This window comes from Terrapene carolina, unplaced genomic scaffold (assembly GCF_002925995.2).
Source record: "Terrapene carolina triunguis isolate 2854851 unplaced genomic scaffold, T_m_triunguis-2.0 Scaffold714, whole genome shotgun sequence".
Taxonomy (NCBI): Eukaryota; Metazoa; Chordata; order Testudines; family Emydidae; genus Terrapene; species Terrapene triunguis.
In genome coordinates, this window is record NW_020665065.1 from 14,637,975 (window position 1) to 14,662,380 (window position 24,406).

Consider the following 24,406-nt stretch of genomic DNA (forward strand, 5'->3'; position numbering starts at 1 on the left):
TTCAGAAAGACAGTGTGGCCTGGTGCGCTGTCTGCACTTGCCCTAAACTCAAACACTGAGGCTCGGTGGTGCTGGAACTAAAGTTGCCGGGAGTGCTGCCGCAACCCCTGGCTTGACGTACTACTAACACACACCAAATACCTGGTTGCCATCATCAGCACCCCCACTATAAGAGTTGTTCCAGTGCCCCTGATGAGACCTGATCTACGCTTAAAAACTGAGTGCCATAGTTAGGTTGACCTAACCCCAAATGTAGACATGGCTAGGTCAGTGGAAGAAATCTTCCCTCGGCCTAGCTACCACCTCTCGGAGAGCCCTATTAACTATATCAATGGGAAAGCCCCTTCCGTCAGTGTAGGAAGTGGCTATGGTATGGTGCATCAGCGGCACAGCTACAGCACCGTCGCTGTGCTGCTGTCACGACTGTAGTGTAGATGTGGCCTGTGCCTACTCCCCAACAGAGTACCCCACTTGTGAAATTTAACAACCGCTTCATACTCTTGTACAGCCCCTTCACACTTGCACACAGGATACCACCAAAATACCTGCTCTCCCCTACCCACCACTAAATCCATAACCTGCTTTCATATCCCACCTCACTACTACAGTCCCCATGGCATGAAGACTCCAGTACCCTGTTACTTACACAACCTACACAATTCTGTAATGAAATGATGCAGACTCAGCATACATAAGCACCTCTTTGCTTTGATGACATACACGGGGGATTCAGATCCTGATCTCCTCATCTCACAGTCACAGCTCTATGATGTTCCTCAAACTGATCCCCAGTTCTCTTCATCTCACAATCACAGCCCTTCCAAGCTGTTCCAGCTTATTCCTCCGCTATTCAATACAGCTACACTACCACAGTGAATGCAGTTGGAGTGCCTGCAGATAATTCCCAGGAGCTGTTGCCAACTGCGGGTTATCTTAACTTTGTATTTCCTGGTCCACAGAAGTTTGAGTTTTGCTGAACCTGACATTCTGGAAGGACACGAACTATCACCGGGCGTCCTTAACTTTGCTTTAACTAAGGTTTTGCCATTTAGTTTCCAGTATGGTCAGAGACTGCTTGCAAACTACTAGTACTCTTGGGGACCATGCACAGCAGCCTAGCCCAAGAAGGGAACATCTGCAAAGTAGCAGGGCCCCCCTGCTTTGTGTCTCATAATTCGAGCACCGCTATGAGTAGGGACCAGGGGGAACCCGCAGTCTCATCTAGCTGGAGCTTTTGACGGTCTTGAGCAAGTCATTTGACCTTGTGCTTCAGTTCGCATTTCTGTCCCGCCCTCTTGCAAAGCGCCTCAGGATCCTGTAGAGAAACTACATGAAAATATAAATGACAGAATTCTGGAGGAGGCTGGGAGTGCTATGCAGTGGCGAGCTCTGCTTCTGGTGAGGGCAGGAGTCTCCTGTGTCGCGCCAGCAGCAACTTCTGCAGGCTCCAGCATAGGTGCTGCATGGGATGGGTTCGGCACAGATTTCTAGTTATGGTGGCACAAGGCCATGGGAGAGGGAAGGAGGGGAGGTTATCAAGGAGCAAAGTATGGACTTCAGGAAGGTGCTTCGTGCGAAATTCATTCTAGCACCCTTCACGTTCAAGCCATCTCCCAGTTTATCCATGGTGAGGGCCATTTCTCCCTGCGGATCCTTTCAGACTTCAGAACTGAGCACAATGGTTAGAGTTCCCCTTTCAATCTGGGGTGGGGGGATGCTGGAGTCCAAGGAGCCTGATTCTTGCTGCTGTGGCAATTTAAAGGAGTCTCAAAGTGCGTGGGATATAAGGGATATATAAAGGGCCTTCGCATAAATGAGAATCAGGGCGCAAGGCATTTAGCCTGTGTCTGTTTTGATTAGTACGGTCTGCTTTACCGTTTCCATTTGTCCTGCCAGGGCCCTCTCCTTTCATTCTCCTCCAAACTTTTAAGGCCTCATTTCTCTAAATCTGTCCGTGAGGAAACTAACAAAATGTCCTCCCACTCAGCAAATGCAGTTCTAAAAGCTTCCTGAGCGCTTACAATGAGACTGATTGGTTCAGCGGATTTATTTGAGTTGTAACATATTAGGCTGATTGCTGTTTGTGCAAGTGGGATGCTGGAGATTACGATTTACATTAGCATCTGAATATCGAAGCAATGTTGTTAAGAGTCGGAATGTAGGCAAAATGCTTTTCATGTGGGCTTGGACGTTACAGGCATTTGCTTAGGTTTCTTTAGGCAATTTTAATGTAACCAAAATCTGAGATGAACTTAAAGGCATGAAAATAGATCTGAAGGTCTGTCTCTGTAGGTCGAGTGATGAACTTCATGAAAGATGCAGGAAGTTAGTACTGCCATGTTGTTAAAGGTGGGAGAAGGGCTATGCATATATCTCTCTCCATATACCATCCCAATAAAGGAATCACAGATTATCCAGGGCTACAAAGTTTATTTTCTGCTTTACATACCCATATAAGCAAACCCCAATTTCCACTTTGGGCCGTTTATAAAATATCTGTTATATAAAGTTTAAAGACCTTTAGCCACGATTAGGACTTGCATTCACCTTGAAATTCCCTGCTTTCCCATGCATTCAAATGGCAGCTGAATTCTCCTAGTTCTACTCTTTATCATTCAGATGTCACCTTCCTAGATGATGTTGATGATGATTATTAATTTCTCTTAAGGTAGCACATAGAATGCCCAGGTGAGATCAGAACCCCATTGTGCTAACCACTGTACACAGGAAAAGACGGCCGCTACCCTGAAGAGTTTTAAAGGGTTAATAGACAAGACAAGACTAAGGTGTGAGGGGAAACTGAGGCACAGAGCGGTGATGTGACTTGCCTGTGGTTATATAGCAGGTCAGTGGCAGAACCAGTAATAAAACCCAAGTCTCCTGAGTTGGATACAATTTTGTCACAGTAAAATTAGGCAAAATTCATGGTAAAAATGTACAAAATCAGAGTATGGTCTCGGCAACGAAAAATGTGTAACAATAAGGTATTGTGTATCGCGGAGGCGTTGACACTGACCCACAGGCTGAGTGACCCGCTGAGGTGAGTCAGGGAATAGAGGTGGTACTCCCTCTCCGAGTCCTACCACCTGGGGTTGACATCAAAGCCCCAAGCCCTGCCACCTGGGACTGAAGCCGAAGCCCGAGCCCCACTGCCCAGGGCTGAAGGCTGAACTCAGACATCTCCTAAAATCATGGAATCCATGACCTCCGTGACGGAATCGTAGCCTTAATTATCATTGTCATAACAAAACTGAAAGAAGTGTTGTCCGAGCACCACACTGGGAGCCAGGTACTCCCGAGTTCTAATCCCAGTACTGGAACTAATTCCCACTGCAGCCTTGAGCAAGTCACTTCCCCGTTGTGTGCCTCAGTTTCCCCATCTGTAAAATGGGTATAATACTGCCATCAAAGGAAGGTCATAAAGATTAATCAATGTTTAATGTGCTTTGAAGACTGAAAGCATGTCGGGCCAGCTAATCATTATTACTCTGTCATTTAAGACCATTTTAAAAGCACTGATTTACCCTTCTTTGCAATAAGATGTAGTGATGAGAATTTGTGACCTGTTTTACACTCCGATGTTCCTGTAAAATTGGAGAAGCAAGAAAAGGCTGAATAAAAGAGCTCTTTTTGGAATATGCTGCACCAGACATCACCATAGCTCTGGCTTTTCCCCTTGAGATAGTTACAAACCTTTTTGACTTGTTCTTTTCTCGGCTGCTGAAACTGAGCAGTGAAAAGCCAGATCTGTGACAGTGATAATTAAAATGGAATTCCTGCTCTTGCCCTCCAAAACCTTTCTTAGAAGTGATGCCTTGTTACTAGCGTCTCGAGTGATTCCAGGGCAGCCTGGTTCACCACCTGCGTGGGCTCTTTGGATGCAGCAAACAGACAAAAAAACAGTATTCTAACAATCTATTGATTTAGCACTTGTGTGATTCGGGCTTTTCCTCAAAGGTGCATTAAACTGTGTTCTCATCGTGGGCCCAAAACTTGCAGCAAAGAATGAATTCTGATGCTGAAATGCAGGTTTATTAAGGACCCTGGGGACTGAGCATGGAAGTAGGTTGCCTGGGTCTTATTGCTCCCAGACAGAATGACTTGTTTCAGATGAGCAGTACCACCTTAGGCAGGTAGGACAGGAATGAATACAATCCAAAGAAGAAAAGCAAGAACGGGAACTTGATTCAATCAGAAGCTAAACATTTCCCTGGATAGGAACTTGTAGCGATTCTATCACGCTGCAGGAAGGAAAAGCAGCTAAAACCACCACTTTGTTGGTGATGTTGTGGGAGGGTGAGGGACCGGGGGGAAAAACATGACCTGGAAGATTTCATTAAGTCCCTGTAATGTCAACTTCCAGTCCAGCTTCAGTTCTGTTTCAAGGGAGTGCCAGCTCTCACAGGTTCTCAAAAGAGAATAGGCATGTGGTCACATTTCACAGAAATAGGTCTAAACAGCCCTATTTCTCCCCCCTCAGTCACTCACTCTCAGGGCTGCACAGAACTTTTTGGGCACCTGGAGCAAAATCTGAAACTGAGCAGCCCCCCTTCCAAAGAAGGGACGCCCCTGGTAGAGGGGTTGGAGAGCGAGCCCGCCCACACTCACCCGGCAGTAGTGGCTCCTGTCCCGTGGGCCTGTGCCTGGCTCCCCGCTCTTGGCGCTGCACACGGGGTTGCAGCGTTGCTCAGGTTTGGCCCACGGAGGGTCATCTGAGCTCAACGTGAGTGGTGCTGCAACCCTGCATGTCAGGTCACAATGCCACTCTGTTTCGGGGCCCTCTCAAACAGGGGCTCAGGGCAAACTGCCTCTTTTGCCCTCTCCTCCCCCAGGTGGCCCTTTCCTCCCACACAGCTACCAATTTTCCACCCTGAAATTCCTCCTTGTGAGCTGTGCTTGCTAAATGGTCAAAATCTGGCGCTTCTACGGACAGACAAGCAGAGACACCAGCTCTCACATACCAGCTGCAGATGTGGCCTCTTCAGACTATTTTGTATAGAAAACCACTCTCTCGTCACTCTTCCCTATTCTGTCCCACCACTTGTAACTGACTGCGTCAGGGCAGGCCCCAGGGTTACCAGGGCAGAGGGCAGCCGCTGAAGCCATCAGATAACCAGGCCTGAAGGAGCAAAGTGAGCCAGCCCCTCTCAACTAGTTTGCGAACAAAGGCTGTTAGCGTCACAGCTTCGATTCAAGCCTGCAGGGAATTGGCCTGTCTGAGCTTTTTTATCTGTTGAACAACTCACTCTAGCTCTAATTTTCCACTTGATTAAGCTCTCGGAAATGAAAAAGCTTCTTTACCAACGGTCGTCACACCACTTATTCTCTCATCCCTTTGTCAAGCTGCAGAATAGAGAAATACTGTACAGCCCCATTTCCTTAGGCTCTTCAGTACAACAGCAGCCAAGCTAATAACTAGGAGCTCTGAACCTACAGGATCCTCAAGCACTTCACCTGCCACTAGCATGCGGCCACCTCTGGGATGAGAGGTGGAAGCTGTTTAACAAGCATTTCACAGCAGTATAGGACAGAAAGTGAAAGATCATACTGCATCCATTTGAAAATGCCGGGAGAATTTAGGGAGGCATAAAGTAACTACCGGACTTGGCATTTGGTAGGACGCTGGTATTAACGCCCTTGCTCTTGTAAAAAGTGCTGTGGCAGGTTAATTATCAGTATCTTGCTGCCAATACTGTAATGCACTAAAGCAAGACGTACTTCCAAGCGTCTTCTGAATCTGTCCAACGCCATCTGGAAAGGGGAGTGGTTTTTCATCAGAACTTGTTAGACCAGAGAGAGATCCACAGCCACATGTCAAAGGAGAATCCAATGGCTTAAGCATCCTTGTTCACGTCCATAGATTTGTTAAGAAATTAGAATAACTAATAGACGTGTCAGTGCACAATTTGGGCTCTGTAACAGATTAGCCTTAACTACGGCTGTTCAGTGAACTATGTGAGTGAATTGGTTTGCTGTGCTCCTCAAGGATAAGATTTTGTATAGCAAAAAACTCCATCAAATTTGCTGGCATCCTCCGTGGATATGCCAAAGGTTTAATGGGAATGTGAACTTAATTACCCTTTTTCCCCTTAGAGGTGATTCACGGAGGTCATGAATGAGGCACCTTGGTTAGGGGCGGGGTGTGGTTTGGAATTTAAGGGAAGCTTACACTGCTGTTTCCCACAGTCTGTGCATAGTGAGGTTATCAGGCTCCAGGGCTGTCGGCTTAGCACCAGCCACAGAACGCTGCGGAAATGATTTTGAAAGAGAGAAGTGTAGTTTGGTGGGGGGGGGGGGAAGGTGTCATAGTTTAAATAACAACACAATCCAAAGTATGCAATCTCCCACCTGAGATTCTCAGCTAAAGTAACCAGGAACGGTATTAATGTGATACAGGAGCACGTGGTCTCTTCCCCACAGCACGACACTTTGCATCATCTCGGGCACCCATGGGAGATGTTTTAAATGTTGGAGAACATTGCATTTGAGACAAACCGTCCTAGTAGATCCCGAAGGCTCAGACTCCGTCCCTGACTGGGCTCACAGTGTATAGGAATAACAGATCATCACAGTTATTAATGTTACAAATAATTGTCCAGATCACAAAGTCTGTGATCATGACGGTCCCTTCTGACCGGAAAGTCTGAGTCCATTCAGGCAAAACTCCCAGCAAAATCAATGGGAGTCTTCCCTGAATAAGGATAGCAGGATCAGGCCCCATAAGAGTCACAGCAAGGTGCTTTTACGGACAGAGCACGTTGTATGTTGCGTGGATATTTTTGCCTTGTGTTTACATTAACGGTATTTCAACAAAGTATTTCCGTTTGGGTTTCATTTCCTTTCTATTTTCTTACGCCAACGTATGAAAAGAAAATTCAGATTTTAAAGCCAATTAAAAATGTTAATGAAGTTGAAAATTGACTCCCCTGACTCGCTGTGTTTACAAGGTATATCACCCATCACGTAGTTTCCAGACGTGTTTGAGATTTTACAGTTGTACCATAAGATGTTATTGACGCTCATAATGTAGATAAAGTACCGTGGAAAAGTTAGCACTTCCTGTTAGCCTCTGAATTCTTGCTACCTCAAATGATAATCTCATCAGAGTTTACAAGCCAAGCAGAATCAGGCCTGGTCAGGATAAAAGCTGAGGGAAATCCCTGTGCAGTAAGTAATGGCGTTGATGACTAACAGCAGGTGGTACTCCTCCCTCTGAGTCACTATTGATGTCTGCAGAGTGATCCTACGGGTGCTGTGTTGCTGGAAGGTGCCATCTTTCAAGTGAGATGTAAAACTGAGGGTCTCATGCTTACGGTCTCCTGGATAATTATATTCTGTCTGCCTACAGTTCCCCCAGGAATTTCAACTGTGTATGGAATTCTTCAGTTCTTCTCCTAAAGCATTGCGTCGAGTTGTTGTATTTATAGTTTATATTGTGGTAGGGCTTAGAGGACTCCACTATATTGAGCCTCATCATGCTAGCCCTCTAGTAAGTGACCATCCCTGAGAGTTTACCATCTAAAAGGCAAGAAAAAACGGGGATGAATAGAGCCCTGCAAATCCGTGGATATCCATCCGCTTTATATCCTCAGATAGCCGCATCCACGGCTACGGATATCCGCGGACCATTTTTGCGGAGCGGATGCAAGTACACATTTTGTATCTGCGCAGGGCTCTATGGATGGAGCAAACAAGTAGGTAGAAGGACTGATCTGTAGACGCAAGAACTAATAAACTGGCCATGGACAAATTCAGGCTGGAAATTAGAAGACTGTTTCTAACCATCGGAGGGGTGAGATTTTGGAACAGCCTCCTCGTGGGAGTTGTGGGGGCAAACAACTTAATTAGTTTTGAGAGAGCTAGACAAATTTCTGAGTGGGATTGTATGACAGGGTTGCTTATGAGGTAAAGGGCATGGTTCAGGCGTCTTGGGACTCAGTTCCGGTTTATGTCTTACATTCCTGAAAGTTCAGGCTTCAGGGTTTCAGCCAGCCACCAGCCGGGATCAGGAAGGGATTCACTACCCCACTACCACCACCCACCATGTATTCTGATTTGTTTTTTTTATGTCCTTCCTCTGAAGAGTCGGGGGTGGCCGTGGCTAGTGATGGGACATTGGGTGGAATGGCCGGGGCTCTGAGGTGGCACCAAGCATTCTCTCATTCAGGTGCTTGGCTGGCTGATCTTGCTCTCATGGTCAGGGTCTAACTGATCGCCACATGTGGGGTAGAGAAGGAATTTTCTCCCAGGTCAGATTGGCAGCGACACTCAGGTGGGTTTCATCTTCGTCCACAGCGTGTGGGTACAGGTTACTTGCCAGGATTATCTGGGTGCATCTCACTTAATTCTGTCCCTGCCATTGTGAGGACCTCTGGCACTAGTGCATGTTAATCCTTCCTGTTCTCTCCTGTGGCACATAATAGACTAGTCTCTGGTGGGCTCTAATACTTTGGTCTAATTTCGGTTGTTGGGTTTAGTGTGTGGGTGCTGGGAGGTGTTGGTGGCCTGTGATATCCAGGAGGTCAGAGTAGATGATCTAGTGATCCCTTCCAGCCTTAAACTCTATGATTCCATGTAGCTGTAATCACAAGTGGTATGTGCAGATTTAGCTATGCTGCCTTTCACGCCAGAGGCGGCTGCATATCAGTGGTGGGCAAAGTGTACGCACAGTACAAAATTTGTAACACATGAAGGGATTCATTTGGATGACAGGCACTAGAGAAAGGCAAGCTCATTATCTGATCGTTACAGCAGCACGGTTCCCAGCCGTAGCAAAAAGCAGCAATTCACACAAAGGACGAAATAGCAACATTTCAGAAGTGAAATGAAGCTGTTTTTAACGCATGGTGATTTTTTTTTTAAACCCCGCAAGCTCTTCATTCTTTGACTGTTACAGAGCTTGACGGTTTGAGCTACTTCATAGAAAAGCTATGTGGAATCCAGGCTGACCATCTGCTTTCCAAGTTTTAGCCTGGTGCAAGTTTAAAGCGGCTGAGTTAGAAACCCCTGTAAATGGAAAGGGTCATAGAGGCAGCAAGAACACTATAAATCTGGTGTCATGAACATTCTGCTGAAATAACACAGCTTCCTCCTGGAAATGCTCCTTACTGTAAAGAGGCGAGTGGAAACGGGGCAGTTTGGATTCTGAATGTCTGATAGTTCTGTAGGGGGGTTTTGTGCATGACCCTGCTGGGGTCTAGAACTCCAATAACTTTTTCTAAGAGCCACTGGCAGACTGGCAACCACCATCTGCTTTCCTCTTATCACTGTCTGCAATCATTTCTATCTTATAATTTTCCTTGACACATTGAGAGTCAAGGGAAATGCAATCCAGAGCCCTTGCAAAGGTGTTCAGTACAAGCAGATGTGACAGTAGAACTGATGAATCTCCTCTTGAGCGGAATTTCGGATGCTGGTGGAGTGGCAATGGCTGTGAAGCTGGTTATTATGGTCCAGCTGCAGATGAAGGGATTGAAGGAGGCTGCTTCAAATAGGCCCTTCTGAAGTTACCAATTTCCTCTTCTTTCCTGGCGTCTTTGAATTTGAGTCATGATTTGATATATGGAAAGTTAGCAGGATTTCAGAGTCAACAGATCATTAGCTGGTGCCTGTGCTAGAGACAGAAATTTCTAGGAGATTGTGGGGGAAGGATGGGTTGGCATCACAATCTGAGAAAGCTCACGTCCTCTCTCCACCATGGGGCCAGATCCTCAGCTGTTGTAAATTGGCAAGGCTTCAGTGGAAGTCAATGGGACAATTTTGATTTATACCAGCTGAAGATCTGACTCAGAGAGCCCTAAGCCAATGATATTCAGATGCCAAATCCGGTACGTTCCTGAATCAGGAACAGAATGAGAGAAGGAGCATATGTGTTCCTTGATCAAGAATGGGATGAGGGGGGTGATCAGTCCCCTCCAAGATGACCAAGAAGGAGGCTTTCTCTGAGGTAGCTCATTTCAGGTGACAGAGTTGCTGAATAGTATTGTTGCCACTGATCTGTTGTTGAATGTGTTGGAGTTATTCCTGGGGGAATTCTGCGCCACTGCGTGTCTGCAGAATTTGTGTCCCGCACAGATTTCTTTGCTTCCTTGCAGAAAAATTACTTTCTGATGGGGAAGCAAAAGGAAGCCACAAGAGAGGTCATGCGACCCTCCCCAGCAGTATGTTTCAGGTGTCCAGGGCAGCCGGCAGAGAGGTAAATCATTGTGGAGCAGGAGCCAAGACTGCAGAAGACCCGGCTGGTGGCTCCTACCCTGCATCAAGCTCAGCTGCTAGTCCTAGTTGGGCTGGGGAGGACGGGACTTCCTCTTCCCCTGCACGGCATCCACGGCCATGTCAGACCCATCCCCAGATTTCTCCCCCAGCTGTAAGAAGCTCCGCAAACTCACACACACACACACACACACTTCCTGCACCCATTGCTCCTCAGCTGCAGGGGAAGGGATCACTGTACAGGGAGCTGCTCCCCCATGCATCCAGACCCCCTCAGACCCAGACCCTCCTGCCAAACCTCAGCCCCTTGCACCCAGAACTCCCCCCCCCGACGAGCCCCACTCCTCCTGCACCTGGACCACCCCAAAGAGCCACCCGCACCTGGATCCCCACCCCACTCCAGCATCTGGACCCCCCTTCCGAGTCCCATTACCGTTTCACCTAGAACCCTCCAACAAGCCCCTGTGCATCCAGATCCCCCCTGCACCTGGATCCCCCACTGAGCCACACTCAGATTTCCCCACACAGAACCCTCTCAACCCACATCTGAATCTCCCCACACTGAGCCCTTCCACACTTGGGTCCTTCTTGCTGAGCCTGCCTGCCCGCACCTGGCAAGGAGGGGCAGGGCCCTGGGGTGTTTCTGGGGCAGGCCCGGTCCTTGCGCTGTGTCAGGGTTGGGTGCAGCCTCACTGCTGAGTCCCTGTCCTGGGGGGGGGGGGGGGGGGGGGGGGAGGGAGCTGTGCAGTGATCTCCCACCTCCGTGCAGCCAGTGGCCCGTGCTCCCCAATGCCATGCTGCAGCCTCCACATTTATTTGACAAATAAAATTTGCAGATTTGTGCAGAATTTTAAAATATTGTGTGCAGAATTTTTAATTTTTTTGTGCAGAACTTTTAATTTGATGGCTCAGGATGCCCTCAGGAGTACGCAGTGATGCTCAAGGGTTACAGAAGGCTCCCAGAAAGTGTGCTGTAGAGAGATTCTGCCTTACAATCTCATGGGACAGGCTTTCAAAAGAACTCTGGGACAGATTTTCAGGTGCTCAGCACACACAGTCAGGGCTAGGTTTTCAGAATAGCTCAGCTCCCATCCAGCCACCTAAATAAGAGCAAGATTTGCAAAAGATTGTGTGCTCAGCTCTTCGGCAACGATGGCCTAAGAGTCTCTATCTCTATCTCAATGGGAACTGGTGGGTGCTGAGCAGTTTGAAAATCTGGCTCAATAGAGGTTTAACTCTCTTTAAATCTGTCTCTTACTGTCTCTTTTGAAAAGAGGGGATCCATTTAGAAGCTTTGTCGCAGACCCAAGTCAACCCAATAGATTTAGCAAAGACCTGATGCGTTGGGTCACTTGTGGATCACACTAGTCCTTGATGCCAGTAATCTCTGCTCTCCCAAATTATTTCCCAGAAAACTCTGGCCAGATACTCCAATCCGACCCTCCCATGTCACACTCAGGGTGGTTCTTCCGTCAGCACCCCCATGCTCCAGTGTCATGTATAGTCCTTTGCTGAGTCTTTTCAACACTTTTTGCACCATCTAATTTAAAGAACACAGATTTGGATTGGCATTCAGAGACAAGTATTTGATTATAGCAATCCTAGAAATAAATGGCACCTAATATGACCTGGGTATAGCTGGAAAAACTTAGTGTGCTGTGATACCAACTTAAGGGCTAAAGAAAAAAGCCTGATTCAGCTCCTGGTACCAGCTAACAGTCTCAGCTCTTCACTTCAGCCTGATTGCCTGGTACATGGAGTGCACTAGCTGACAGCAGGAAGGGCATCAGGGAAAACATCTTCCCCCTCAAAAGACTCTCTGGAGCCCTCTGATTAATTTTTATGCATGGAGTTCCTTCCTTTTTTCTTTGTCCCTCCCCATAGCTTTCAGAATGTCTGAGTAGGCTTGAAAGGTTTAGATTTTTAACGGTAAAGGTGGGTGAAAGTCGATTTCACTACACAAACCAAAAAAATATTTCATCAATAGTAATCAGAATGTGCAGGCAGGCAAAGTAAGAAAAATGCTGCCTGAGAACGTCTGAGAGTTTGATTTAAGGATATATTTTAAGGGTGATAAAGCTTTAACTTTTTGACTATCAACATCTGCTGTTATTCAGACCAGACGCGATAAATCGAACCCGGAAGTTCGATTGCCAGCCGTCGAACTACCGCGGTAGTGTAGACCTGGCCTGAGAGAATATCTTTTAATGGACCAACTTCCGTTGATGGGAGAGACAAGCTTTCGAGCTAAACAAAGCTCTTCTTAGACCTGAAGAAGAGCTCTGTCTCGCTTGAAAGCTGGTCTCTCTCACCAGCAGAAGTTGGTCCAATAAAATTATTACCTCACTCACCTGGTCCCTCTAATATCCTGGAACTGACACAGCTACAACAGCCCATTGACTGGCAGCCCTCCATAATTTTCCACAGCTGTGAAAATTTAAATCGGTAAACATTTAAAAATATGCTTAAAAATAAACATTGATGTTATCTGTCAAAATTGTATTAAAAAATCCAATTCTGCCATTCCTATGTATGAGCTCTACCCCAGTCACCTCCGGTGGTTTATCAATGTATCTTTTCTTCTCTGTCATCTTTCTTCCCACCCTTAATCCCTCTAATTTTTTCTTTGTCATATTCTGACTCCATTCTTTCTTTCGTCTCTTCTCCTCTCCATTATACTGCCACTTTAGATGCAATATATATAAGATTAGACGTAGAGCTCAAAATTTTTCAACAGAACAATTTGCCATCAAAAAATGCAGTTTTGTTGAAATCAGAATGTTGATTCTGACACTTTTTAGATGGGAAAAGTTGAAACGTTTAATTTCAACATCATCATTTTGATTCATTTAGTTTCAACTTTTACATTCTATTAAAATATGAGTGTTGATATATTTATATTTAATACTATGTATACAATGTTATATTTGATATTTTCATTTAATGTAAAAGTTGAAGTGACGTGTATCAAGACAACGCTGTCAGTTACATTTTTTTTTGAATATTCATTTATGAGAAATGTCTGGCTTCTTGTTTCAATTCAGAAGTCGTGTCGTTTCCTCCACCTTCCCCCCGAAATGTCAGAATTTCCCAAGGAATGGAAGTTCCAGATTCCAACCATGTCTAGTAAGAAGGTCCCTTTTGGGATGTCTCAGATGCTCTGGTTGGAGACTGATAATTAGCACATTCAGATCCATGTCTGGCATTTGGCAGTCCTATGCTGTCAAAGTGATGTGGCATTTCCAAAGAGCCAGGGTGGCAAGTCATCTGAGTGAATCATTGTAGCATTTGATTAGCACTCAACTTGCCTTTAAGATTTGACTCCTCCTGGAACGAGAGTGAATTTGGTCTGGTGTTGAAAAAAATTAATCAAAGCAAACTAAGGAGTTTCATGCTGTTAATTTTTAGGTCTGAAAATGGTCACAATTGAATCGATGTGCATTCAGAGAACCTATTGCTGAGCCAAGCTCAGATGTGATGTAAGCAGGTATAATGCTCTTGATTTCAGGGGAATTACACCCATTTATACTAGCCCGCTGTAAGTAGGTAAGTGTATGCATACGTTTAGATAGGCCTCTTGTTGTATTAGCCCTTTGCCATGACGCCTGCTGTGAGAAAACTCTACATGACAGAAAAATGCTTCCCTATCTCTCATTTCTTAGCCAAGACTGTTCTCTCCAGTTAGGGTCTAGGAAGATCCCAGAATGAAGGGCAACGTGTATATCACTCTTTTTCTCTTTCTTGAGCACAAACATTCAGCCACAAATGTTACCCAACTCCTTCCTTGGCCATTCCCACTGCAGCCGTCAAACAATTTAAAGCGAGCTCTCCCTGTGGTTTCCACTGTTCCATGTCTGGTGAGTGGCTAGAATTAAAGCTGGATCAGCCTCTCACTTACACTAATTTAAATCCGTTAAGTCAATTGAGTTACAATCATAGACAACTGGTGTAAGTGCAAGAAACTGAGACCCACAACTTGCATGAAAGAATTAGCAAAAAGCTGGGACAAATAATTTCACTGTGTTTGAATATTGTTTTGCAGCAAAAGCAGCCGCATTTTTAAATGTCCAGTCTGTCTTCTGCGGGGGCACTGTGTGCCACAGAATGAACTGCAGGTGCAAATCTGAATAATCACACCCACCATTCATTTCTCAAGCATAAAATTGCAGGTGCAAACAACACTTGCCAAAAAGCATGGGCTGGCCTCAGCCCTTCTGCAAAATCAACCCCTAATTAGCGGCCATAGAGGACACTGAGATGAGAAGTACAAACCTCTGAGGCACGGGGGCGGGGTTGCTTATTGCCCTTGCTATCTGTTTCTATGGAGAAGTGCTTCAGATTGCATCCATGTGAAATTGACCTGAGCTGCATCTGGGGACAATATCCATCAGTTAGGATCTCTTATGTAAGAATGACTTTCTCAGTAAGGCTTGGGTCAGAGATATGATTGCACATAATGATTACGCGCCCCTCCATCTCCACCGACTCCAGAAATGTCACGGTAATTAAAGGGCCACTTTTACCTACAATTCAACCTGCTTTGAAATGAGAAAAAACTGTGGATTGAGTGGTTTATTTAATTCATAAGAAATATATCCCTGGGAGAGCACAATTCAGAAAAGAAAATAACTTCTGCCCGGCGGGTCTATCTTTGATGTAGCTCCGTTGACTTCAGATGAGTCACACTACAGATTAATTTGACCCCCTGATTTTCACTCTATCAGCTTTTGTGTCAGGGAGAGAAACAATAGCAAGGGATAATGTTAATAACATCAGCTTTAACCCTATAATTTGCCTGTACATGAGTTTTTGAAAAAATTCTCTTCTCCTGTATGTTTGAATTGTTAAAACTAGTCATTTTTAAGTGAGGGGGCTCTGGAAAAATTTAGATACGAGATCTACATTTTTTAAAATGGTCATCTAAAATTCACTCCAGCTGCTGAACTACTGAAGAGATTCACTTTCAACTTTTCCAGAAATCACTTCATGTCCTAACAGTAAGTGATGTAATCTAGGTTGTGATCAACATTTGCTTTCATGCCTAACGAAAGGATTTTAACTCTGCTTTAACTGAACTCAACCTTAACTAAGGAGTCACTGCCAAAGACTCCATAATATGTTCTATACAACTCTGCCAGTGCACCTCGATCCTGACCTGTTGGAACTCTGCCTTTCCACGGGTGGGACCCTGTGCATCTCAATACCTGTCACTCCTAGGCTACGCTGCCCTTGCTGTTTCACTTCTAGGTCTGTCGATGTGAGGGTTCAGAGTACAGGGTACTGAGCCTTTTCTGGGACAGGCTGTATGTCCTCTACTCCCATCTTGTGGGAAGTACTCAACACCCTGCAGGATCAGGGTTACAGACAAATGTCGCTTTGTGACCAGAGTAATCTTCCCACTGGGCAAAGATTAATGCTCTGCATTTTGGCACTGGAAAGGCTGGCATTGCTCATGTGTCCTACCCTCAGCCCTCGCTGCCTTCTGCTGGAAGAGCAGAGCCGCACTGGTACTGAGGTGGAACTGACGACAACCGTTTGGGGATTTTAGGAGGAGAATATGATGGGAGACTTTGCATTTCCTTCCCTCTATTAGCAGCAGCAGCAGCAAACCTCTGGCAGCTCAACCGATACTTCAGACTCCAGAGTTGTTAATTTGACTCTTGTCATGAATAATAGATTCAATGACACAGTCTGAAAAGGAAAATAATTGAAAATAAATACATGAATTCACAATAAATGAAGGTGCTTACTGCTCCCCCAGCTGAGGCGCTCTGCCTCAACGGTGCTTGCATTTCATTAGCATGGTCTATGCAAGTAGAGCATTTGATGGTCCTTTGGGAAGAACAGTGCTTTATAAAAGTAAGATATGATTATTGTGTGTGCTCCAGAAGCAGCAATTCCCTTTATTACCCCTACCCATCTCACACAGAAATAAATTTAAAAAATATTGTAGATGGTGGTTTTTTTTTTTTTTTTAAAGCAAACCCTGTTATTGTGGTTCCTGCAAGATAGTGCCGTACTGACCCTACCAAAGCAAGGCAGCCTTGGACTGTCATTTTAGTTTGTGCGGGTTTTACCACATGATAAAGCTGCTCTGTGAATATTACAAGCTGCTCCCTGGATATTACAAGTGTCAAGAAAATCAAAGAAAATGAAATTCTCAGCCATCCAGATGTCCTGGGCTCTTGTAAACAGCAGAGTGTGCCCGTGAGTTCATTGCCAGGGCCATGTGCTTATTGCTTCTTTGTAATCCTCACTGAATACTCAGGAGGCCTCATCAGCTGGAGCAGGGGGAACGTTGCCTGGCTCAGCTGCTCTGCCCTTTATCTCTCCTGTAGCCCACGAAAGCTTATGCTCAAATAAATTTGTTAGTCTCTAAGGTGCCACAAGTACTCCTGTTCTTTTTGCGGATACAGATTAACACGGCTGCTACTCTGAAACTTCCCATCTCTGGTTCCTCTCTCATCGTCTGTCTGTCTTGTCTGTTTGGACTGCAAATTCTTCCAGATACTGACTTTCTCTTGCTTTGTGTTACAATGTATAGTGACTAGCACAACAGGGTTGCAGGCAGGGGTCTCTAGCTGCTACTACTAATTAATGAGACACAGCTTGACTAAGGGTATTGGAATCTGGTTCATACCGATAGTGAGTCAATGACAAAGCCAAAATTAGAGCTGAGTTGCCTGCTTCCTAGGTCACTCCCTGTCCACCACGCCATACACCCTCTCAAGTGTCGCCTCCAGGTTGTACGCAGTTGAAGGTCACGTTTTGCAGTCGTATAGCCAAAAATGCTTTAAAATTGTAATAATCCCTTCCCTGTTCTCAAAGGCTGATCCTTGGGCAAGGATCCTCTCTTATACATATACTGCTGCTTTATCTGTTCCTTCTCGGAGCTTCTCAAACAGCCCAGTCAGTTGAGCAGAGCTGTACGACCAGCAACAGCTTATGACTAACAGAAGGCCGTGCGATAACTGCAAATTGATCCCATTGTCATCACTTTTCAGACCCAGCTGTGTATCCCCCTCTCCTCTCCACCTGGAATTGCTGTCATTAATCCAGTCAACTGCATCCACGGCAGAAGGCCCATCACTTGTCTCCAGGCAGAGACCTTCAGTGGTTTGCTTTCAGGCATGGGACAACATTTTTTTTTATTTTAAAAGCTCCTGCAAATTGAACTGCGTTTTTATGACCCCATAACCCCAGGCACTTATTACACTGAGCAGAAATCATTCTGCCTGAATTTATTAGGCACAGCTGAGAATGTACAAGGACATTTCTGGCACTCTTGGATGGGTCTGAATTTTAAAACATTTCCAAAATGTCTCTGATGGGGACTCCTTTAAATTGTACTGTAGTTCAGAGGAGAAGTCGGTAGCTACACCCGCAGCTTTCTGCACCCTTGTTCCGTGCTACTCGGGCAGAATTCGTGGTACAGTCCAGCAGCGTTGTGCCGCTCTGGTGATGCAAGCGACTGTAAAACCCACTTTAACGGGGTAAGGCCACCAGTGCATAGCGGTGACTCTGGCCCATGATTTTTATTTTCCCGCCACAAGCTATAAAGTAATAACTTTGGCCAGAAAAGCACTTTTTTAATTGCATTTCTTTTTATAGTTCTTACTGCAGCTGGCCACGAAGAATAACCAAACAGGTGTTTGCATTTTACACTCTCTATTCTTCCATTAAAGCCTTATAACGCTTTTTGAAAAGCACCCTTTAGATTCCCCCTCCTTCCCTGTTTTTAAGGCTCTCCTTGTGCAACAGCTGAGGTGCAACCGCCAAGATTTCTGAAGGATGGATTGCATTTCAAAAGCAGGCTGTCAAGGACCTAGAACAGCTGCACTTTCCAGTCATGATGGCAGAGGAATTTCCCTGAAACCCTGGCTTCTTCCATTTGGCTAACAGTTTTTGCTGGCAATTCTTTGCTCAGCTCTACAGTATGTAGTGCACTTTTGGGAGAGTCTTGCCTACCATTAAGCTCTGTACAGCGCTTGCATTTATCTGGCTTTTCAGACTCCTGGGCAATCATCTCCAGTTCCATATAAGGCTTCATGGGGGCACGGGTCCCTTGGGACTACCTCTTCTCCTTAAGGCCCCGATCCACAGCCCGCTGAAGTCAATGTAAGTCCAAACAGTAAGAATTCATGTGCCCCTGGATGCTGGGCTCTGTACCATATGGAATCAGCCCTGTAGTAAGAATGATTTCAAGAGTTGGCTCACTGAGCAGTCTTGCCCAACTAGAGGAAATCTAACAGCTGTCTTTAAAGGGAGCACATCTCGGGATGGAAATGGAGCCAAACAGGAGACTTTACACATTTTATTTTCCAGTAAATCCAGTACCTGTTCCTCTCCACTTAATCCACCTCTCAACTAACGTCCTTTATTTCACTGCCTCCTAAACCCCCATACTGATGCATAAAGGATTCATACTTTTTCTGAGAACAGTGTGCACATCTGAACAGTCAATCCATTAGGCCTTTGGTGGTTATTTTAATTAAAGTACTAATCTGTTCAAAATATAACAAGCCTGTTGAGCCATCTGGGCTGATTAAAGTTGCATATTGAATTATTAATGTGCTGATTAAATCCTTCAATTCGCTCCAAGTTCTAAGTGCATCCAAATGTTACCACTCAAAAGCTGCTTTCTACAAATGGCTAGGTTTGAGTTTTGACTTCACAGGAAATAATTCTGGACTGGTTTAGTATCTGGAGACTCTATTCACGTTGCCAGTAATTGGGCCAGATCTTTGATTCCGACTAAATCCCCTTTGCAGCACTTAAAAGTGTCCTAAGGATGCAGCTGGGGATCTCCTCGTCCTAAGGGAATTCCCCACTGGCTGTATCCCCCGCAGCTCTACATAGACTTAGTTGGTCAGACATTATTCTAGTGGGGTAAATATCTTCGAAAAATGAAAATCAAGCATTAGACATATTTATTCAAATAACAAGGCTATTAGAGTTCATGCTTCAGGGTGTTGCTGATTACCAGCTGGGGTAAGGAAGGAACTTCTATCATGGTGCATTATGAGCCAGCCGTTGGAGAGCGGATTGGCTGCAGACACTAAGGACCCCTAGGATTAAAAATCATACACCTTTAGTCTCTGCTAAAATCTCTACTGCCAGCTGAGCTGGGGGCCATGAAAGCAGTCATGACTCAGGCTAATGGCGTTTTCATGGTAATTCCAGGCTGTTTCTCTTCTGCTGGCAGATGCATCCGCACATTTGGCTGAGTAGAATAGAAAAGGATATTTAAAGATAAGTCTTTTCTATTGAGGATCTTAGCTGCACTACTTCAAAAGCCTCACTCCGCAGACGCTGCACTTTGGAGTGAAACGGCAGCTGGCTGCCATCAGACTGGCGGGTTAGGATCCTTAATGTTCCCTTGTTCCTTTTAAACTGATTATACTTAAACATAATTATTATAATTAAACAGAGGGAAATCTGACTATTTTTTCTCTCTCTTGCTTGCACTGATTTAGGGAGGAGTCCAATATGCCTCTCAGAAGGTAGTTATCTTGTAATTACATGTGATCACAATGTAAGAGAGAGCCCTGCCTTATGTATACTCCAAACACAGTCCTATCTCAGTATGTTCTTAAGGCTAGAACAGTGTTTCAGTAGTGTCTTATTTCAGGTTCCATCCAACAACCTTAAAACTCTTAATACATCTTAATTCTCACTACACACCTTGGATGTAGACACAATTATCTGCATTTTACGGGTGGAGAAACTAAGGCACAGAGAGGTGAGGACTTGCCCACAGCAAATCAGTGGCAGAGCCAGAAACAGAACCCAGACCTCCTGACTCCCAGCCTCGAACTCTAACCACTACAAACACGTCCTCTCTTAGCCTGACAACATCAAGACTTTTTCTTAAAAGCTAGAGGTGTCCAAGGCTTTAAACACGCCGCATAAATAATGCTCATGAAGCAAAGGTGATGAAGAGTGTGGAGTGATGCAGGAATGGAGCAGCCAGTGGGAATCTGCATGTGGCTGGGGTAGTGGTTAATCACCAATAGTCTTGGGGAACTGAATTTTTCAGACGTATTTCTCCCTGTCTTTCAAAGCCAAGGCTGAATCTCCCTGCAGCTGCTAGCCCCCGTGTGCAGAGCTCTGCCTATCTGGCGTAGTTGGGCGTTAATGGGACTTTTCATACTCACAGGACTATGTTGTTTTTTGCAGGTGAATGGCCACCTGGACTACATGAAGCAAATGGACACTATCCTGAAGGCTGTGGGCATTAAAACCAAGGAGTGTCGTCTGGAGGAGAAGGGGAATCTCAGCCTTTTCTCCAACCAGGGTGAGCAAAGACAGCCGACAGCAGAGAGTCAGGAAGAGGAAAGCACCTTGGGAGATGATAATTCCATCAGCCATGATCACTGGTCCTGGCAACCTGTACCCAGCGAAAGTCTGCACCCTAGTGACAGGAACTCGGATCTTGCACACCCTGAGGTTTCTGAATTTCCAGGCCCTTTGGATGCCAGCAGAGACCAGAACCCAGCCGGGCTGGAAAAACCTTTACCAGCCAACCCTCTGCCCTGCCCTGATTCTGCTGCTCATGTCCTGGGAGGAACCTTCCTTCCCTGCCCAGGCTGTTCAGACACTAATGACCTCAAAAAGCCGGCAGCACACCAAGGTCTGGACTGAATCCCTGCCTCAGAATGAATTACTGACTCTTCCCTTGGTCGCTGCATCATGGCCACAGCACGCGATCTGTCCAGCACTCCAGTGCAGAAGGGCATCTACCAAACCCCTCCCCTCAAAACAACACTGGTGCCATTGGCCAGTTCTAGGGGCAGTGACTACAGAACATTCATCCCAGGGGAATCCCAGGACTTGTGGAGCTATAGGACCCTCCAGAAAATGGATGTGACAAACCGGTTGTTAGCAAAGGTAATAACGCCCATAGTTGCTGTGCTATTGCATTAGAGAGGCACTAGACGCATCAAATAACCCAGAGTTGTCTGTCTTGAGGGGAAACAAATCAGGGATCCTTTTGAGTGTGTTACGGTGGGAGGATGTTCTGCTAGGATTAAAACCTCTCTCACATGACTCTACAACCCGGTGAGCTTCCCAGCGGCCGGGGGTGGGATGCCATGGTCACTGCTTCCTCCTGTTTTCCCATCACTTCACGCTACATAATGGGAAACGCCAGCTGGTGTGGAAAGGCCCAACTGCTGCCATTGCAGGCACATGGTCAGCCAGGCCGCTTTGATCTAACAGGGGAGCAGCCATCTGCTTTCCAGAGGGGAATATTGATTGCTGTGACAGGCGGGGCTGAAATCTCACAGCCGTTCCTGCAGCCTCTCGGGTTGGTTCTGTTTCCTCCCCTGCTACCCATGAAAAATTCATGACTCAGTGGGAGTTTGACATGAGACATCGGGCTCTCTCCCTTGTCCCTCTAGCGTCTGCTGCTGCCCTAGGAGTGCCTCATGGCCGGCTGGTGGGACTGTGGTGTCAGTGGTGAGCCCCCCACTCCTCCTCTCCCCTCAGTGCTTTTGTGCACAAACTAGCACAGAGACGGACATACCAATGTACTAGCCATGTCACTGATGCTGCGTAGAGATGCTTTAACAAGGTGCTGTCGCCCTGCACGTGGTAACAGAACCCCGAAGAGAACACTTCAACGGCTGCTTTCAGGACCACATGGAAACTGGCATACAGCGTAGGAGCGTTACTGGATCAAAACCTTCAGAGCTACTGCCGATGGGTTCTCCCGTGTGCGGAGGAAAGGACCCCGGGGCAGATGCTCAGCTGCTCTAGTTCAGTGATGGATATACACCAGCTGAGGCACTGGCCTTTATTCTTTGGGGAACAACTGTCACCTTTATAAGAAAATGCTGCTGTAACTTGTGAGTCTTAGAGAACCAGGTGACTTGATGGGCATTGAAAGAGTATCTTGGAGACCAGGAACCCCCCTGTTTAGTATTCTCACTAGGAAATTAAAAGGTTTAATTTGTTTTGCACTGTTGGGTTTTTTGTTTTTGTTTTTTAATGTGGCCAGGTATGTTTGGAGTTTTACATGTACAATTGGGCTTGATTCACCTGTGCCTGTCCATCTCAGATCTTGTTAACCAGCCTTTCATACGGAGGCAATAGAGGGAGCAAACCCGGGTTCATTCATCATGACTCTGCTAATGGCTGGTTGAGACGTTGCACAAGACATTTTGCGAAGTCCCTGCCTCAGTTTCCCCATATGAGCATATCCCTGGTGGGGATTGAGACAGTTTTGCGCTCCCTGGATGAAAGGTGCTAGAGAAGAACAAAGTCTCTCGTGATTTTACCGTTGAGTTGATTCAGTCCAGCAGGCTGTCAAAGACTTACCCCCCATTCTAATTACAGCTTCAAGTTTTATGTTTAAAACAACATAAGTTGGTAAAATCTTGCTCCAAATGCAGGCTTAGTAGGAAACTAAGCCTGTTTGGGGGGTGGGAAGTGGGAGCATAGGCTGGTGCTGCTGTTGTTGACACATACACAGTCTTCCTTTACTTCCCTCCATGGACAGGCGTCACGTCAGTACTAATAGCATAGTATATCTTTTATTCCAACGTTTTTTACAAACCTTATGCACCAATCACTTCTCCCACCGTTGAAGCCCTGCAGCCATTTCACAGGGCACGAGAATAAAACTATACCTTGTATCCAAAGTGCTGGGGCAGTTGAAGGTAGGAAAGCTGCAATTGCCGATCTCAAAGTTCAACCAGGACACCACCTCTGCTGTGACCCCGAGCGTATTTCGTGCTGCACCGTGACTCAGGCCTAACGTCACAAGGCGCACAGAGCAGCAGCAGTGCCAAAATGCAGAGCAGATTTGATTTTTTCCCCCTTAAGAGTTTTCCCCTGATTTTTTTTCATAACACAAATGCCCATTATAATGAATCCCTTCCCTCCAACAGCATCCAGAATGACAACAACATCACGGCGCCGTCACTTAGCCACATTTCATCTGAGTCTCTCAAAACACTTTACAAAAGTGGGGGGATCGTTCTTATCCCCCACCTTACAAGTGAGGAAACTCAGGCAGAGAGCAGTTACTGGTCTGGTTTTCAGCGGGGCACGGCCCCGGCAATGCCTACTGCCTTCATTGGCAGTTATGGGTGCTCATGGCATCTTCTTCCCCACTCCATGGGCATGCTGGCAGCTGGGCATTGCTGGAGCAGAATGGCACTCTACCCCCACATGCTTTCTCCACCCACCCTCCCTGACATGAACCCCACACTGGGGGGTTTCAAACAGGAAGACTCACGAGAAGCAGCCAGGGGTTGTTTAAGGAGAACAAGGAGAACTGGCTGTTTAAGCCTGTATCAAAGAGACGGGGTTGTTGCACCATCTTTTAAAAGCTATTGTAATTAAATGGGTCGGGGGCAGGGCATAAGCATAGTAATTCTACGTGAAAGTGGGGGGTCCCCCCTTAGACTGAACAAATCAAGCCCTTGAGTACCAGACCATGAGTTCTGCACAGCTGAGGGGGGCAGCTGGGCTTTCTGCTCACAGCGGCGCCATGAGACTTTCCCAGCACTAGCTAACCCTGCTGCTCTCTGGCCAGTGGCCTCATTAACAGAGCTTCTAAAAGCACAGTGGCCGGTGTCACCCGCTGTGGTTCACATCCCATCAGCCTCTGCAGTGGGATTGTAAGAGCCAAAAAAAAATCATTATTTCTGAAGCTAGTTACCAGTGACCCTTTTCCTCTTTGTGGCCGAGACGCACCATATAATGAGTCTTTCAGCATCCTGATGTTCTGCTCAGACACCCACCGCGCTGATGATTTCTCAAGGAAACAGCAGCATGAAAAGACTCGAGGGATGCCTCACGCCATCAGTGCTGGTACTCTGAGAGCAAGTGTGTGTGTGTGTGTGTGTGTGTGTGTGTTAGGAGGTGGCAATGTGGGACTGTTCAGTACCTGCGTAGGAGCAGCAAACACTGGATGATAGTCATGCAGCTAGCAGGGAGTGGCCCTTCCAACTAAAAGCATCACACCAGCCCTTACTTCCAATGCTTCTCAGGCAACAACCCCAGTTTGTAGGACTAAGCCCTTGGTTGTAATCGCCCATTACCCACAATCGCCCATTCAACTGCACATGTTCTAACCCACGCTAGGGACTGGCTTTGGGTGAGCATGAGGCTTGGAGCTGCTCGTGATCCAGCTCAGGAATGCGAATGTGCAAGAAAGGCGTCAGGCACTAGGGCAGAGAAGAGA

General features: G+C 46.2%; 1 protein-coding gene across 1 annotated transcript in view; it reads left to right on the plus strand.

Annotated features, from left to right (window-relative positions):
* TMCO4 (transmembrane and coiled-coil domains 4) overlaps positions 1 to 21,361 on the plus strand; it is a 79,273-nt gene extending 57,912 nt beyond the window's left edge. The window contains exon 14 of the mRNA XM_026660048.2: positions 20,392 to 21,361. Coding sequence (XP_026515833.1) covers positions 20,392 to 20,856 — 465 coding nt within the window. The 3' untranslated portion in view covers positions 20,857 to 21,361. The remainder of the gene's footprint in view (positions 1 to 20,391) is intronic.
* Positions 21,362 to 24,406: the final 3,045 nt, after the last annotated feature.